The sequence below is a fragment of the Raphanus sativus genome, chromosome 2, assembly GCF_000801105.2.
Source record: "Raphanus sativus cultivar WK10039 chromosome 2, ASM80110v3, whole genome shotgun sequence".
Lineage (NCBI taxonomy): Eukaryota > Viridiplantae > Streptophyta > Magnoliopsida > Brassicales > Brassicaceae > Raphanus > Raphanus sativus.
The window spans coordinates 30,063,477-30,081,207 of record NC_079512.1 but is presented as its reverse complement, the minus strand read 5'-3'; the positions used below and the strand labels follow the sequence as shown (position 1 = coordinate 30,081,207).

Here is a 17,731-nt window from a genome sequence, read left to right as displayed (position 1 = left end):
ATTTAATAAACCTTATTTTAAATATAAATTAAATTTTGAAAACAATTTTACTGCACATGGTGCAGGAAAATACCTAGTAAATAATAATATTATTAACTAAATTTTTTTTTTAACTTTTAAATTAAAAAAATATTTTTCAGATAACAACATTTTTGGAAAATTTAAATGTTGAAATAGGCTCATAAAATAGAAAGACCATAATGTCATTAATGAATTTTTTAGTTTGTTCATATCATTTAAAGACATTTTTGGAAAATTTAAAATATTCATTAATGGTATAATTCAGGAATGATCATGTTTTAATTGCTTCAAAAGCCGAAACTATTGGGCCTATTGTTTGAATGTGTATAGCCCATTTATACTATTAGGTAGCCCGATTCGACACGTAATCGTCTGTTATCGTTTCGGGGTCTCACTCGACTCTCTCTCTGCAACCAAACGAAAAATGGAGGTAGCAGCAGCGACTGCGACGAGCTTCACAACGCTCCGAGCTCGTTCCTCCGCGATAATCCCGTCTCCAACACGTAACCTGAGATCTAAAGTGAGATGCTCTTCGTCTTCTTCTTCTCTCAGAGCTTCGGCCCTCTCGAACGGCTTACTCTCCCCGTATACCGGAGGAAGCATCTCTAGTGACTTCTGCGGCGCCAAGCTTCGTTCCGAATCGCTTAATCCGTTGAATATGTCTAGCTCCAAGCCTAAGCGCGGTGTTGTCACCATGGTACTCGAATTTATACATATTGCATCGTTTCTCGATTAGCAAAGCTCTACACTGTTATCGTTATCGAGGTTTTCGTGGCTGTAGCTGATTCAGAAATTGAATTGTCTGGCGAACCAATAGATTAGAGAGAGAGAGTAGATATAGGCAACTATAGCTCACTCTGTGAAGAGTGTTCATGCCTTTCGTTTGTTTGATTGATCGAAGACAGACGCTACATGTTTAGATAGAGGGTTGATTATGAAGCATGAACCGTGCTACCAATGAGAAAGAAGTTCATTATTCAGCAGAGGTTTCAATTAATTGTGTCTGTGCCACTTGCATATGCATCAGTTGCTATGATCTTTATGGCAAATCCTTTTGATATGAATCATTTGGCTGTCAATAAGGAATTTGGATAATGCTATGTTGATCTCACAAATTGTGTGTTTGCCGTATCTATTGCAGTTAGTGTGCAACTTTTATTTGATTAATTTCTGAGTGTGCGTGTGTGTGCTTGCTTCTTTCCGTCAACAGGTTATACCTTTTTCGAAAGGAAGTGCACACGAACAACCTCCTCCGGATCTGGCATCTTATCTGTTCAAAAACCGGATTGTATATTTGGGAATGTCTCTTGTGCCTTCAGTCACTGAGTTGATACTCGCGGAGTTTCTTTACCTTCAGTATGAAGACGAGGAAAAGCCTATTTACCTCTACATAAACTCTACAGGGACGACCAAGGTAGGCGTCCATTAGAAACTTCGCTATACTTGAGAACGCATACTGAATAGTGAATTTGAAATGATTTAGAGGTCTATAATTCATCACCTAATCTTATGTTTTATGGTAATTTATTTTCTTACATATCAGAATGGTGAGAAGTTGGGCTATGATACTGAGGCTTTTGCAATTTATGATGTCATGGGGTTAGTAATCCTTATCCCTCTTCTTTATTCACGTCATTCTCGTATCTCTTTCTTACAAGAATCTATGACTAAACGCTAATCATTGAACTGCTTTCCAAGTAACCGAAACTTCAGTTGAAGAAGATTTGCATCTTAAATTTTCTTGACTTATTATTTTTTGGGGGAAACTGAACTTATATATTCATGCAAGAACACCTCTTATGTTATCTTTGACTTTAGGTATGTCAAACCACCAATCTTTACTCTTTGTGTTGGGAATGCTTGGGGTGAAGCTGCTTTGCTTCTGACTGCTGGTGCTAAAGGAAATCGTTCTGCATTGCCCTCATCAACTATAATGATAAAACAGGTTCTTCCTGATCTTTTCTTTTAGATTCAAACTGGCGACTGTTCCTTCCTGATTTGAAGAAAGTTAGGCTTAATGATTCATATGCGTCTGTTACTCATTTTCTATTGTTTGATGAACATTGTAGCCCATTGCTCGATTCCAAGGACAAGCAACCGATGTTGAAATTGCAAGGAAAGAAATCAGGCACATAAAGACAGAAATGGTAAGAAGATCAACTTTTTTTTATGAACTCACATAGATGAAAATCAGTTGCGGACCCTTGTGATAAGTTTAACATGCGGGGAATAACTTATGCAGTTACTAGCGAAACTAAAATTATGTCCGCATTATCTTGCCTTTACTCTTCACTTTTACCTTCAAACTTAACTGATATTCTTACACGTGTTTATGTTTAATGTAATGTTATGCTCAAGGTCAAGCTGTATTCAAAGCATATTGGTAAATCGCCGGAGCAGATTGAAGCTGACATGAAACGCCCTAAATATTTTAGTCCCAGTGAGGCTGTTGAGTATGGAATCATTGATAAGGTACGCTAAGTGACATATGAGTAACATAGACTGGTTATCTTCTGCAGAGTTAGTCATTCTCTTCCTGTTATCCGTTTGCAGGTGGTTTACAACGAAAGGAGCAGCCAAGACAGAGGAGTTGTGTCCGACCTTAAAAAGGCACAACTCATCTAAATGTCAGAATCGTCTTCTTAAATCTCCCGTGATTAACAGGTAAATGCTGAAAACTTTCTCTCTTTCGTTCTGCATATCGAGTGTAATGATGATGAAATGGTTTTTTAGACTTTAAACTTGTGTAACAAAGCGTAAAGCTTACACTTCCAGCATATTATGGAATCATGAGCTACTTTCGTTATGTCAATGTTGGACCATAGTTAGGAGCATTTACTAATAAAGAGGAACACCTGTAAAAGCTCGTATACTTTTTACACCCCACAAATGGTGTCTGATCATTACTTAAGCATTCAAGCAAACGAATACACACACGGGGACATATATTTGGTAATGTAAGTGCGTATAGTGGCCTCGAGTCTTCTAGTTTTGCTTCCTCTTTAGTTCTAATAGTTAGTTCCCATCTTCGTCTTTTGTTGCTCTCATAGGACCCATTTTCTTCTAGTGATATCATTTTCATTGCCCATTATAACAAACTTCACTATTGATGATTCGATGACCGACACATGTCCAAGGATCCATGCTCTTTCAAACACTAGAACTCATATATCATTTGCTGTCTTAAACAAGTTACTAATCTAAGACCCATGTACCTGCTTTAATCATTTGCATATTAACATTTAGCATTGATAGATATTGGTGACAAAGTAGTCTTACTCTACTTGTAATTCTATTGGCTTCTCCTTTTTAAGACTTGCTTTATTATGACCTTGTCATCATGTTGCTCTGGTTTTAGGTTGGTGATTTGACCGTCGATCAAGGGGACATCGACACAGAACCGAAGTAAAAAAAAAGTGTTGAAAACATTACTTGTAGTACTGCAATTTTAGGGTTATTTGAACAGAACAAACCCATATGTGTAGGCTTGTGAATGCCTAGAAACAGAATCGGTGTATCTTCACTTTGTTTCAAACATTTCAAATGAATCAATTTCATTACTAGTATCTATTTTTCATTAGTACGTGTGTGTACCGTTATTGAATTTGATGGATACATTAATGACCAATGACATGCACAAACTCACCAATACCATTCTGTAAGCCCTTTTCCTATAAAAGCTCACATATGTCACAAACACGCAATGTTTTGTTTCTTTCCTTTATTGGACTCAACGTGTCAACTGTTTTAGTGACGTCATCCGTACCTTACGTGCCAACGAATTCGAAATCAACCGGCGCAAGAATTTAGCAAATTAGTGTGGGTCCGCATTTGAATCATATCGAAATGAATTTTCTGTGTTTTTTTCTGGAGTGATCAGTGAGCAGACGAGAGAAAAAAAAGGCTAAAGAGTGATCTAAAACAGAACCAATTGTAAGGTTCGAGTATCACATTGCCTAATCAAGAAATCCATTCCACATCAAATGTTAGTTACACTTTTACGATCTTTTAAAATATATTTTTATAAAAAACTAGACTTCTAATATTATGGGTTCAGGACGGTTCCACTCTTAGCACCTATTACTCAACCGGACTTTGACAATAATAATATAAATTTGATCCAACATAACCACTAACCATCTAAAGTACATTGTATTTTTATAAATAGTTTTATAATTTAAATAATATAAATATTTATATTAAGTTTCTTTTGAAAATATACTTTTGTTCTTAAATGTTTGTTTAAAAAATTGCGGGGAAGGTTCAGAAAGCTTTGAGCCACTATAGTTTAGTGACAAGTTTAGAGTTTTTAAACGGTAACCTTTTCATTTTAACGGAGAAGGGCTGTAGAAAAGTTTCAATAGTAGGGGTCTTGCGAAAAATTGGTTAGCTAACGACCGAGTCACCGAGGCAAGAAAATTTGTGTGTAGCCCAAAGAGTAATTGTGTTAGCAATGATGAATGTATATAAACTTTCCATGAATCGATTCTCTCTTTCACGAGAATAATATATAATTGCTGACAAAGAGAATATTTCTAGGAAGGTAGGTGACTAAAAATATTATAAATGGATTACAACCAAACCAACAACAAAAAGGGTTCAACATGAATTCTCTGTATTAAGACTTAAGCGTATCCTTTTTGTCTTTCTCTTCTACTACTCTTACATTATTATTTTATTTAAATAAAGATCACGGCTGCTGCCAACAACCTACCAAGCCACCACCCATATGTTCTCTTATTAGATCACTGCAAAATTATGATATACAGAGACAGGGTACTTACGTTGTGTGTTTATCTTAATTTGGACATCAATGATCATACATATTGCCTGAAATGTCTTGGTCAATTTATGAATTATATAAAGTATCTTTTGGTTTGTCATATATATATCGATGCAGTGGTAGGTTAAAAGCAAGTTCATTGGTAACACAACCGGCCGATCAAACTCGAAGATACTCTAGATAAAGAGTTTGATTCACCTGATCAACATTCCAGCAGATGAGAAAAAGAATTGTGATAGTGACCTAAACCAGTCATATTTCTTAGATTATTCCAAATTTCTTAGATCATTCCAAATTTCTCCAATGGCAAGTTCAATTTGGGAGGATGTGAACTGAGATTCTTCCAAATCATTCCAGCCCCCTTGTGTTTTCTTCTAAACATTGGTTACAACTTGCTAAGCCATGTATTTAATCAGATATTCTTTTTGTTGATATTACACAATCTTAATTATATCACTAACATGCTAGTAGTGAAAATAATGAAAACTTTGTGAGTCCAAAAAATAGCAAGCTTGATATTCTATTGACTTCGTTCATTGATTACACCAAACAACGTATCGTAAGTCAAATCTTTTAACTATTAGGTGTCATGAACTTCTCGTTTTGGAGGCACAACCAATCCTTCTTTAACAATTAATAGACCCCAAAAGATATAACCCCACCATTGTGTTTTGCCGTATTGGCAGAAGACGTATGATCTGAACATTTTATTCAATACATTTGAGCCTGTCAAGCTAAACTATCAAATCGGGTAATGCAACTACGCTTTATATATTAGCTAATGTAAATTTGAGATAAATTTTTGCCAAGTGGAAAGAAAAAAACAGTCGATGCTCGATCAAATACTTATAATATTACAATAAACACCCTTACATTCAACTATAAATACGCTGTTAAACTTCTCCATCTTCACACATCTTCTGTAACACATACCTATCTTCCCAAATCACTTGTTAAAATAATCGTGCAATTACAAATAACGATATGAAGACGTATAACGTCTTGCTTCTTCTGCTTGTTCAAGTGATTGTCCTTTTGCCTCTCCTTTGTTCATCTGATGATTTTGTAAGCTCTAGAGCTACTTACTATGGCAGCCCCGATTGCAAAGGAAACCCTCGTACGTATTCTTTTCTTATATATTTTGTACCTTTATCATTTCATTTTTTTCTAGTATTTTAAGCATGTTTGGTAAAAGCTAAATTAAAATGAACAACTCAATAGTCAAATATTAGCAAGCTTGATTAATTATTACTAATAATTTTATTTATCATATATGTATAGATTTATCCAAACTCTTAAGTTATATATATATGACAATGATTCCATTAAGTTATATGACATTACATTTAGTAATTAATTAGATTTTTCAAGAATCCGTTTGGTAAAAAAAAAATATTGATGATAATATGAATAATTACTGATTATACAGGAGGAGCATGTGGGTATGAAGAATTTGGAAGAGATATAAATAATGGCGAAGTGAGTGGTGTTTCATCGAGACTATGGAACAATGGAACTGGCTGTGGTGCTTGTTACCAGGTTTTATACATTATCTAATCTAATATTTTATCAATAACAGTATGCTATAGTAAAACTACACTATCAACTAAACTAATATCATTAATTATTAAAAGGTGAGGTGCAAAATACCTCCGCACTGCAGCGAGGAAGGAGTATACGTAGTGGCAACGGACTACGGAGAAGGACATGGCACGGACTTCGTCTTTAGCCCTAAGGCCTACGGACGTATGGCGAGGCCCGGCACAGAGGATCAGCTCTATTCATTTGGTGTGGTAGACGTCGAGTACCAGAGGGTCCCTTGTAAGTATGAAGGATACAATCTGGTGTATAAGGTCCATGAGAAAAGCTACAATCCTCATTATCTTGCCGTCCTTATCTTGTACGTTGGTGGTGCCAACGACATCCTCGCCGTTGAAGCCTGGCAGGTAAATGGATCAAAGATACAATGCACCTTTTAGCTCTAGTTCTAACACTTTGTCTGAACTTAAACATTATGTATTCTACAACGCTCAGTGTTAAGACAATTTATTTGTTATGACTAAAAAGATAGTTGTAAGCAAAGGGTTTGATGTTTTATGAGGAATTTTGAAAAATTGATATATGATTCAGGAGGATTGCAAAGAGTGGCGACGTATGAGAAGAGTGTTTGGAGCGGTTCACGATTTGCAGAATCCTCCAAGAGGCACTCTCACTTTGAGGTTTTTAGTCTATGGTAGCGCCGGTATCAATTGGGTCCAATCGCCAAACGCTATTCCAGCCGACTGGACCGCCGGAGCCACCTATAACTCCAACATTCTACTTACTTGATTCCCTTTGGCTGCTCTTCTCTATCTCTTTCTCCAGTGTGTTTATATATAATACATGGTTTCTCATGTGTAGTGGCTATATACCTATTTAAATAATGCCCTCTAGAATAGGGATAGTCATCGATCTAGATTTATATAAGTATCATGTATTGTGTCTAAGATTATCATGATTTGTAAGGTTTTGATTTACGGAATAATCATATAGTAACAAATAACTAAAAGTTCGTGTATTCTTGTGATACATCAAGGTCAGTCGTAGACCTCGCAAAATACCGGAAATAACCGTATCACAGTGGAAAACTGAATTAGAGAACATAAGAGCATCTCCATTAGTGAACCCCCTTTGGGGTTCACATGGATTTTTTAATATTTTTTTGGTGGGACCGTGAATAGTGAAAAACCTGTATTTTTTTGCGGTTCCATTAGTGAACCTGAATATGAGGTTCTTAAGAATAAAATAATATATTTTTTATTTTTTTTAAAAAAAATTATTTAATAAATTTTTTATTTATTACAATAAGAATTCATAGAAAGATTATTCATCTAGATTACCAAATTTTTGCCATATATTTTCAACTAAATCGGCTTTCAAACGTTCATGTTTGTTTTCACTCCGAATTTGATTACGAATGCCAAGCCTATTAACGAAGGTGGAAGGGGTGGCCGTAGGTTGCGAGACTTCAACCTGTGAACTTCTGCTTGACTCTCCGGTTTCAAACTCAGATGTATCAGACAGATGATATGTGTTTCGTTCGTTTTCTACTATCATATTGTGCAGTATGACACAAGTTCTCATAATCTTTCTAATCTTTTCCTTGTCCCATAGTAGAGCCGGGTTTTTAACTATTGCAAACCTCGATTGCAAAACTCCGAAAGCACGTTCGACATCTTTTCTGGCGGATTCTTGATGTTCAGCAAAAAGCTCGGCTTTACGACTTTGAGGTAGTGAGATGGATTGGATAAATGTTGACCATTTCGGATAGATTCCGTCGGTAAGGTAGTACGCCATACGATAATTGTGGCCGTTGACCGTGAAATTAACTTTAGGAGCTCGACCATCTAAAATGTCAGAAAAAACTTGTGACCGTTGGAGAACATTAATATCGTTGAGGGTACCTGGTAAACCGAAAAATGCGTGCCATATCCAAAGATCCTGTGATGCCACAGCCTCTAAGACAATTGTCGGCTTTCCGTGACCTCGTGCGTACTGTCCTCTCCAAGACCTTGGGCAGTTTTTCCACTCCCAATGCATACAGTCGATGCTTCCTATCATTCCTGGAAATCCGCGAACCTCTCCAATATCGAGTAATTATTGAAGATCATTTGCTGTAGGTTTGCGTAGATACTCATCTCCAAACAATTGTATTATCCCCTCGTTGAATTTTTCCAAACATAAAAGTGCAGTACTCTCACCAAGTCGGAGATATTCGTCATATGTATCTGCTGCTTGACCATATGCGAGCATACGTATAGCTGCAGTACACTTTTGAAGTGCAGATAGCCCGTACCTCCCATGAGCATTTCGTCTTTGCTGAAAGTATGGAACTTCATTACTTAGGCGATCGACAATGGAAAGGAACAATGGTTTGGTCATTCGAAAACGCCGCCTAAATATTTCTGGTGGGTATGTAGGATGCTCACTGAAATAGTCGTTCCATAGTTGATTGTGTCCTTGTTCCCGCTCTCTTTCGATATAAGCTCGTTTCTTCTGCTTGTTGGCTGCACCATGAACGATTGCGTCGTACATTTGATCAAATTGTTGGTCGAACATATCTTCAAAAGTGTTGTCTATTTGATCATCTATGGCATCATCTTCATAAGACGATGGAGAAGACATTTTTTTGGTAGAGTGTTTAGAAAAAAATGGAGAAATATAAAAGAAAAAGAGTAGAGAAATGGAGAAATATAAAAGAAAAAGAGTTGAGAAATAAAAAAATATAAAAGAAAAAGAATTGAGAAATAAAGAAATATAAAAGAAAAAGAGTTGAGAAATAGAGAAATAGAAAAGAAAAAGAGTTGACAAATAGAGAAATAGAAAAGAAAAAGATTTGAGAAATAGAGAATTGAGAGAAGAAGTTGAAATAGACAAGTTTAAAGAGTTGAGAGAAGTTGAAATAGAGAAGATGCAAGTGAGTGATGACACAAGTGATTTAATTGAAAGACAAGTTGCAAGAGAAGTAAAGCAAAGAAAGGCATAATTTATAGAGTTTGATTACATAACCCGTGACTGAAACAAGAAGCAGAGATAGTACATTTTGTTACAACCCGTGAAGCAAAGAAACAAGTGCAGAGACAAACAAAAGACTGCACTTGTCAAGTCCGAAAACAAAATACATTGAACAAATGGCAGTAGAGAAGCCATTAAAACAAATTACATTAAACCCGTGAAGCATGCAAATAAGGAAGCAGTAGAGAAGGCAGTAGAGAAGCCAGTAGAGAAGCCAGCTGAGACAGTTGAGACCCGTGACAACCTGCAAAAGAAAACATAACAAATTAGAACCTTTTGAAAACAGAACACATAATGTAATTCAGAAACGAATTTGTCACATAATGTAATTCATAACATAAGCAAGCAAGATAATCCAAACAAGCAAGCAAAACAGAACACAGAAACCAACCAAGCAGTCAAAGCAATTCAGAAACGAGTTTGTCTTTGAGAACCATTTCTGTTTCAGAAAGTGGATCTTTTCTTGCAAGGAGACGCTCAAGGAGTCTCCGTTTCGAGATGGCATCTTTGACCCCTAGCATGGTCTGTAACTGATCATAAGCTTCATTGCCACGCTTCTTGCGTTTGGCTGCTTTAACACCTTCTGGCCTAACCTCTTCGAACTCAGGTTCCACCTCCGCACATTCCTTCCTTTTCTCCTTTGCACTATCTTTGGAGTTTGATTTCCACTTCTGATCATACCGAAGTTCCCTCCACGCATGTTCAAGGCCGAACTTGGAGCCGTAGTCATTTAAGAAGATGTCATGAGCAGCCTTCATGACATCGTTCTCGTTTTGCCCACTTGCTTGCTCCTTCAACGCGGCCTCATGACAGTCCACAAACCTGCAGACTTGCTCGTTCAATCTGCCCCACCTCTGCTTACACTGATTTAACTCTCTTGGCGCAAAGCCAGAGAGTTGTGGGCTACCATTGTAATATTCTTGTATTCTCTTCCAAAATGCTCCTCCTTTCTGGTATGTGCTGACAATCGGATCCTTGCTGGTGTTCAACCAGGCACTGATCAGCACGATGTCTTCTTTTGGTGACCACTTCCTCCTTTCAGCAGCTTTAGGGACGGGGGGAGACTCTACGTGGGTGTTTTCAATGGTTTGGGAAGCTAGTAGGTTAACATACCCGCCAGAGGTAAAGGGAAAATGACCCATTTTGGTTTCGGTTTGTGTTTTCTAATTGCGTTTCTGTTTGTGATTTTTAAGTTGTGTGTTTGTGTTTTTAAACTAGTTTTGGCATTGATTATTTTCCTAACACTCCAACTACCAAAATTAAATGTTTTCCTATGCTAACAGCTATTTAACATTGATTAGGCATCAAATCACAGCAACCACACAAACACAAAGTTAATGTTTACTTAAAGACAATATTCAAGACTAGTTGTACTTCATCATTTAAATCGCAGCTACCAAGCAGACTTCAAAACTAGTTCTAGTTCAACACTCAAATCACAGCAACCAATAATTTCTAGTTCATCATTCACACGGTTACAACTAAAAAAAAACATTATCAGTTCTAGTTCATCATTCACACGGTTACAACTAAAAAAAAACATTATCAGTTCTAGTTCATCAATCAACACTAAGTGTAGTTCTAGTTCATCAATCACACGGTTACAAAAAAAAAAACATTTTCAGTTCGAGTCTGACCTTTGATTTTCATTCGAAGCAGAGCTTCTCCAGGTGAGCTACCTGCACGGTGAGGTTATAAACCTCTCCCTGGATCAAACGCATAAAACATAATTAGAGTTGTACTTTAAAAATGTATGAAAAAAAAAATAATGTATGAAACACTACCTCCAGTCTATCAATCTGTTGATTGAGCTCCGGGACGACTTTCATAACCTGCTCCGCCTCCTCCAGACGCCTAGTCAGGCGTTGTATCTCCTCCTGCACACCTTCGATCCAAGGCTGGCGATAATGGAGCCCATCAGCCTTGTTTAAAACAGAAACAAAAATCATCAATGGTGCATTTATCAACTAAAAGAAATAACAGAAATAACAGAAATAACAAATACTTGCCTGGTACTTTGCGCAGCTGAAGAAGCGCTTCCCCGGAAGAGAGTCGTACTCCTCCTTACCCCTGACCTCATCAATGATCCTCCCACCACACGGACACCTTCTCGGAATGCCGTATTGGGAATCCGCAACGAAACTGAGCATGTTGATGTGCTCCAATCGAAACTTGGAGTCTCTCATCTCGTCTGCGGGTTCCATCTGCAGAAGAAAACGAAAGAAAAATCTCAAATTGGATATCAAACCCTAAATCAGATTGAAAAAAAAAACAAAATCGAAATGGAAATCAAACCATAAATCAAACCATAAATCGAACCTCTCTAGACGATTTTGAACTCAATTTAAAACCGTAACCCGAAACCCCCAAATCGAATTGGAAATCAAACCCTAAATCGAATTGAAAAAAAAACCTAAATCGAAATGGAAATCAAACCATAAATCAAACCATAAATCGAACCCCTCTAGACGATTTTGAACTCAATTTAAAACCCGATCCCGAAACCCCCAAATAGATTTCAACTTGAGGGGATCGGTTTCGATCCCAAAAATAGACGCTACGTTCGGTGAATCTACGCGAGGGTTACCTCAGATCGTGGAGGGGACACTACGTCGTCGATTTGATGGAGAAGATGACCGGATTTTCACTTTCGCACAAGAAATCGCTCTATCGCCTCTCTCCCCGACAAACCCTAGTTTTTCTAGACAAAACAGAAAATGAATCCTCTCTCTCCAAACCCGTGTTTCTTCGTCGTGTGACGCGATCTCGCGTGTCCAATCCGGGCGTGCCACGTCGCTTGATCCCGTCTCATACGGGCTCACTCGTAAGAGCCCGTCTCGCCGAGTTAAACCATTTATTTCATTTCTTTTTTAATTCCGGGCCTAAGAAACTGAGCCCATAAACCCATCATGATACTCTAATGGAGATGCTCTAAGAACACCCGTAATAGTGGGTCTTCAAAAGGAATCCTTAGAAATAGTATTTTTTAATTTTTAATTATTTTTTTTTCCTTTTTAGATTTAAGAAAAAAAATATCAACCAATCGCGGACCGACACGTATTAAGAATTCTCAAAGGACTGATCCTTCTTTGAGAATTTTAAAGTTCGAATCCTTAACTTTTGGTGAAACCTACCGATTATTTAATTATTTTGTTTCTAAGGACTTTCACTTAAGGATTTCCATTGCGGGTGCTCTAAAAATCCGAATATAATCTATAAAACATTTAAAAATATTCTAAACCAAACTAAGGTTTACCATCAATCATTTTGATCATTTGAATCAGATAAAATAAACTGTCTTGAACTTCTTTCTTCTTACGCGTGGTACTGGTTTCAATAAAGCACTAGAAGCACGATTTCAAATATATAATATAATAATATAGAAATTTAAAAGAATAGATGAAATACCTAATTAAATGTGGAAATCCTCTTGGTCAAGGTTTGATCTAGTTTGACTAAAAGTTCATTAATATTTCTATACTATGAAGCCTGAGTTTCGATCCCCAGAAAAAACGGAATTATGCGAATTAAAAGAGAAAAAACTTATAACAGATCTACAATATGGCGCAAGAAGGACATGTAGAATTGTCGGTCGTAGAATCATCTATAATATTTTTCATAGTTTGTAATAGCATAATTATTCAGCGTTTAAAAAAACTAATTAAATAACATAAGAAAAGTTTGCAAAAAAGAAAAAGATAAAAACAGAAAAAGAATTAATGATAACACTAGATTCTGACCCGCCCTTTAAAGGGCGGGTATATTTTTGTTTTTTTGTGATCATATTTGTGTATAAATTTTAATCAAAATATATTTTATTAAATAATAGTAATTTAAAAATTGATCCGATATACGCTCGGTTAGGACTGGATTGCCGGTCAACAGGCCCAGACTGGAGAGGAGGCAGTAGAAGCGGTCGCTTACAGGCCATGCATTTATTCAAAATTTTCTCAAAGTCCGTTCATTGATTTTTTTTTCTTAAACTACAAAATTAAATCCTTACCTTGAGTGAGGTCTATAGTATACATGGACCGGCGCCGGCGGTCAAATCCGCCAACCCGCAGATTTTAGTTTTGTTTTGGTCAAAAAATATAATCCGCACAACCTGCAAACAAATAATTTGTACCGGCACCCATCCCATTTAATTTTACGGTTATTAGGGGTTATAATTTTGGGTCTAGTCAACGTAGAGGTTATGAAATATGTTGATCAAAGTATTTATTAAGATAATATTGACAGTTATAAAATAGGTTAGACACAACATATATCAATTGGTCATACTTGTGTTTTAATAGAATAGATTAATTTTATAAAAAAAGTTATTTAATTTAATTATTATAAAAATATATTTATGATAAAATTATATATATTTAGATTTTAAGATTGTTTTTAATTACCATATGTTTTAAAAAGTGTTTACTTTTCTTTTTCTTTTATTTTTATTTTTAAATATTTTTCGGGTCGGTGGATACCCGCAATCTAAAATCTGTCAACCCGCACCCATCCCAAATAAAATACTCATAACCCGCATCTGCAAATCGATTTTTTAAAATAATTGAACCAAATTTATGATCCGTCTTTAAAAATACGGATATATTTTTTGTTTTATAATTTTTAATAAATATATTTTTATTAAATCAAGGCTAACCAATTATATCTCTTAATATTTAATTTTCTCTAGGATATATTTAATTTTTCTCTCACATCTCTAAACCTATAAATATAGCTGCAAAAATATACACATTTCGAACATATTCTATTAAGAGACGGTTCTTAGTTTTTCTTACTTAAAATTAAAATACGGTTTTTATATTACGCTAAAAACCTCACCCTAAAACTCCACAATAAACATGCTCTAAGGAGTTTGATTTAGATAAACAACAACAAAGAAGTTCTATGATAAGGATTTCGATATACAAAAAATATGATATCTCTAAAAAAATAAGAATTTATCATTATGGAACTTTCTTTGTTGTTGTTGCAGTTATATCTCGGCATATAAACAGTTATATAAAAGTTTTCGCAGTTATATTTATAGGGTTCCATGTATTTTTTAAATTGGACTTAGTAATTATCAATTGGTCATGTTGCTAAATTAATAGAATAAATAACCCAATTTTAATAGAATTGATATAACAATAAATAAATTTGATTTGTTATAATTTAGATTTTAATGAAACTTTTAATATATGATTAGAGAGAATTATGACATAGAGAACCAAAATTATTTCACGTGGTTTACTTTAATATTTATTTATTTTTATTATTAATAATTTCATTAATTTTTTTATATATAAGATTAATATTTTTTGGTTTTACATTATAATTATTTTATTTAATTATTTATTATCTAATTTTAATTTGTTTTTAAAAATTAGTAAGAATAGATAAGGGCGATTAAAAGCTCGTCGTTTTTTCCGCTGTCACCGTTTTGGTTTTGACGACAACTTCTAAATTCAATTTTCAATCACCTTCACAAAGCTTATAAACTTTAGCTTTTCTCTGTTAAGATTATACTTTTACCCTTTCTTCAGCATCATATCCATCCCAAACTAATTTACTTCTTGTCAATCAAATCCAAACGAATCTCCTGTAGATGCTCCAAGTCTGATAATCTTATATCAAAAGTCAAGGAGAAGGAACCAAACTTTTCTGATTTTGATTGGTAAAAAAAAGCTGAAGAAAATCAGAACATTGTAGTATTTGAGTCAAGATAACAAAGAGTTAGTACTCGACCAGAAACAAAAAGTAATCACAGACGGATTGAATAAGGAAGAAGCAAATTTTTTTCAAAAAGAAGAAGAAGTGGGTTCCGTGAATTCTGGGTCTAATCAACGTAGAGTAGAGGTTATAAAATATGCTGATCAAAGTATTTATTAAGTATATATTGACAGTTATAAAATATAGTGGACACAATTTTTATCAACTGGTCATGCTGAAGAATTAAAAGAATACTAGATTTTGACCCGCCCTTAAAAGGGCGGGTATATTTTTTGTTTTAAATTTAATTTTTGATATTTGTTTTTTCTTTCTGATTATATTTGTATATTTTTTGTAATCATATTTATGTATAAATTTTAATCAAAATTTATTTATTAAATAATAGCAATTTAAAAATTGATCTGGTATACGCACGGTTAAGGGTTGCGGGTCAAACTTACCCGCTGACCCGCCAACCCGTAGGTTTTCAATTTTGTTTTGGTTAAAAATATGACCCACCCTGGTATATTTTTAAATTGCTATTTAAATATGACCAGCCCTCTATATTTTTTGTTTTACATATTTTTTTTATAAATTTAATTTTCATATTTGTGTCTTTCTTTGTAATCATATTTGTATTTTTTGTAAGTTTATTTGTGTTTTTATTTGAAATCATATATGTGTAAAATATTTTCTTTTTAATTATTACTAAGAATTTTGATAATTATATTAAATTAGTGATATTACATAACTATACACTTGTGCCATAGCCATTTTATATATTAATTTTGTATTATACTCATAAATAAATAAATATTAATTCTGAAAATAACAAAGTATAATACAATTTTGTTTATTAATCAAATAGTAATTAAATAAATGCAAGTTATATGTTTTTCATTAAATTTTCATGATTTGATTTCATATATAATCATAATAATAGCATTATTATTACACATAATATTACAGAAAACAAAAATATTAATGAATTATGTAATATGTTTTGCAATAAATTTCATCATTTGATTTTATATATAATGAATTATAAAATGTTATTACATATAATATAACATATGCTAAAAATGAAAGGGCGGGTAACATATAATGAAATGGGAAGTAACATATTTTTGCATCTTTATTTAATACATGTTTAATGTTTGATTAGTTAAAAATAATACATGCAGTTATTATTGTGGCCACCGATTGTTAAGAGTGTAATGTGGTAGTTACCCCAAAAATAATATGATATACAGTTAGGATATAAATGTTAAGCATCGTGGTTACAGTTAGAATATAAAAAAGTACATTTAGTTGAAATAATTAGTTAGATTCTGATCCGCCCTTAAAAGGGCGGATATGTTCTTTGTTTTACATTTTTCCTAGAAATATAAATTTTATATGTGTTTTTCTTGTGTAGAATAATATTTAAAAAACTATTATTAATTTTTTTTTGATAATTGTATTGAATTTGTGATGTCGTGTAACTATACACTTATGTTATAGCCTTTTGACACATTAATTATTTTTAGTGGGGTATGTATATAGTTTATAGACTAATTAGATATAAGCAGTATTTTCATACCCGATCTAGACCCGCGGTTAACCCGATAAACCTGGTTGTAAAATATATATTTAGTAGATGTTTTTGATTAGTTATAAAATCATTTGAAACTTTAATAAGATATAGTTTACAAAATGAGTAGATGCATGTAAAATCTTTTTGTTTTTATTTTTGTTTTTTGTTTATTCTAAATAGGTTATAGTTTGTTGATAATGATAAATTTTGTACTTGTGCATGATTTTATATTCTGCTAAATAGGTTAGGTTAAATAGGATAAATTTTATCGACCATCATATTTTTATAAATATATAAAGTCAACATTTTCCGATTTTCAATTGGATATAGTTCAATTATGATTAATTATTTATATCATGATTAATTGGACACTGTTCGATTTATTTTGAGTATTTTTTAAAAAGTTCTTATCAATAGATATACATCATAAGCAGTTATTAACATAAACTGTGAAAAGAATTTGTGTCCTAGTGGAAACAACGCACACACCAGTTCGCAGATTCCGGGTTCGAAACGCTCCAATGATGTTTTTTAATTTTTTTTCACTAATGGCACAAACGTAAATTGCCTTATCTTCTCCCCTGTCGGATTAGGTTTCCCAGAACAGAGTTTAACAGTCCTCATTGTTTTTCTTATAAAATCCATCGATTGTTACGCGTTCTTGTTGATTTTTATGTTTTATTCTTTAAGATTTGACATATAATATTGTGTATACTAAGCAACACCAAAAAAGTGTATACTGAACCTAATTCGAACAAAGAGCAGTCCGATTTAGTGGCCGATCCACTCTTCCTTTTGGTTTTTAGGGTAACTTGTACTCTGTTTATATTCTCAGTAACCGTGTTGTTTGCTCCGGCCTTCTATATGAGATGATAATGAGAAATCATGTGCAGGATCAAAACCCAATAATCCAACTGGTTTTTTAATCAACTAAACAGACTCTAGCGTTATGAGTCTTGAACATCCCAAGCGACTGCAAATGAAAACCAGTAGTTTCTGAGATACACGAGAATTAAGAGAGAAGAAGAAGCATAAAGAAAGTGAATTAATGATGAAATGATTAAAGCAAAGGGAAGAGAGAAGCAAAAGAAAATTAA

General features: G+C 34.1%; 3 protein-coding genes and 1 long non-coding RNA gene across 4 annotated transcripts; 2 read left to right on the top strand and 2 right to left on the bottom strand.

The window, feature by feature from the left end:
- Positions 1-390: 390 nt before the first annotated feature.
- LOC108818668 (ATP-dependent Clp protease proteolytic subunit-related protein 4, chloroplastic) lies at positions 391-3,587 on the top strand. The gene is made up of 8 exons (XM_018591589.2): positions 391-718; positions 1,232-1,435; positions 1,565-1,620; positions 1,840-1,966; positions 2,091-2,168; positions 2,380-2,493; positions 2,575-2,685; positions 3,380-3,587. The coding sequence occupies exons 1-7, from the start codon at positions 446-448 to the stop codon at positions 2,644-2,646; spliced, it is 924 nt and encodes a 307-aa protein (XP_018447091.2). The 5' UTR covers positions 391-445; the 3' UTR covers positions 2,647-2,685; positions 3,380-3,587.
- Positions 3,588-5,715: 2,128 nt separating this feature from the next.
- On the top strand, positions 5,716-7,318 carry LOC108840642 (expansin-like B1). Its single transcript, XM_018613472.2, has 4 exons — positions 5,716-5,921; positions 6,234-6,343; positions 6,439-6,750; positions 6,935-7,318. Exons 1-4 carry the CDS (start codon positions 5,789-5,791, stop codon positions 7,130-7,132), a joined length of 753 nt encoding a protein of 250 aa, XP_018468974.2. The 5' UTR covers positions 5,716-5,788; the 3' UTR covers positions 7,133-7,318.
- A 1,122-nt stretch (positions 7,319-8,440) lies between these two features.
- LOC130508682 (uncharacterized) lies at positions 8,441-8,968 on the bottom strand. The gene has a single exon (XM_057004308.1). The coding sequence runs from the start codon at positions 8,966-8,968 to the stop codon at positions 8,441-8,443; it is 528 nt and encodes a 175-aa protein (XP_056860288.1).
- Positions 8,969-9,435: 467 nt separating this feature from the next.
- Positions 9,436-11,271, bottom strand: LOC130508456 (uncharacterized). The gene is made up of 3 exons (XR_008942903.1): positions 11,143-11,271; positions 10,996-11,064; positions 9,436-9,602 (listed from the first exon to the last, which is right to left on the bottom strand). It is a non-coding gene; the product is annotated as an uncharacterized LOC130508456 (long non-coding RNA).
- Between the last annotated feature and the right edge of the window lie 6,460 nt (positions 11,272-17,731).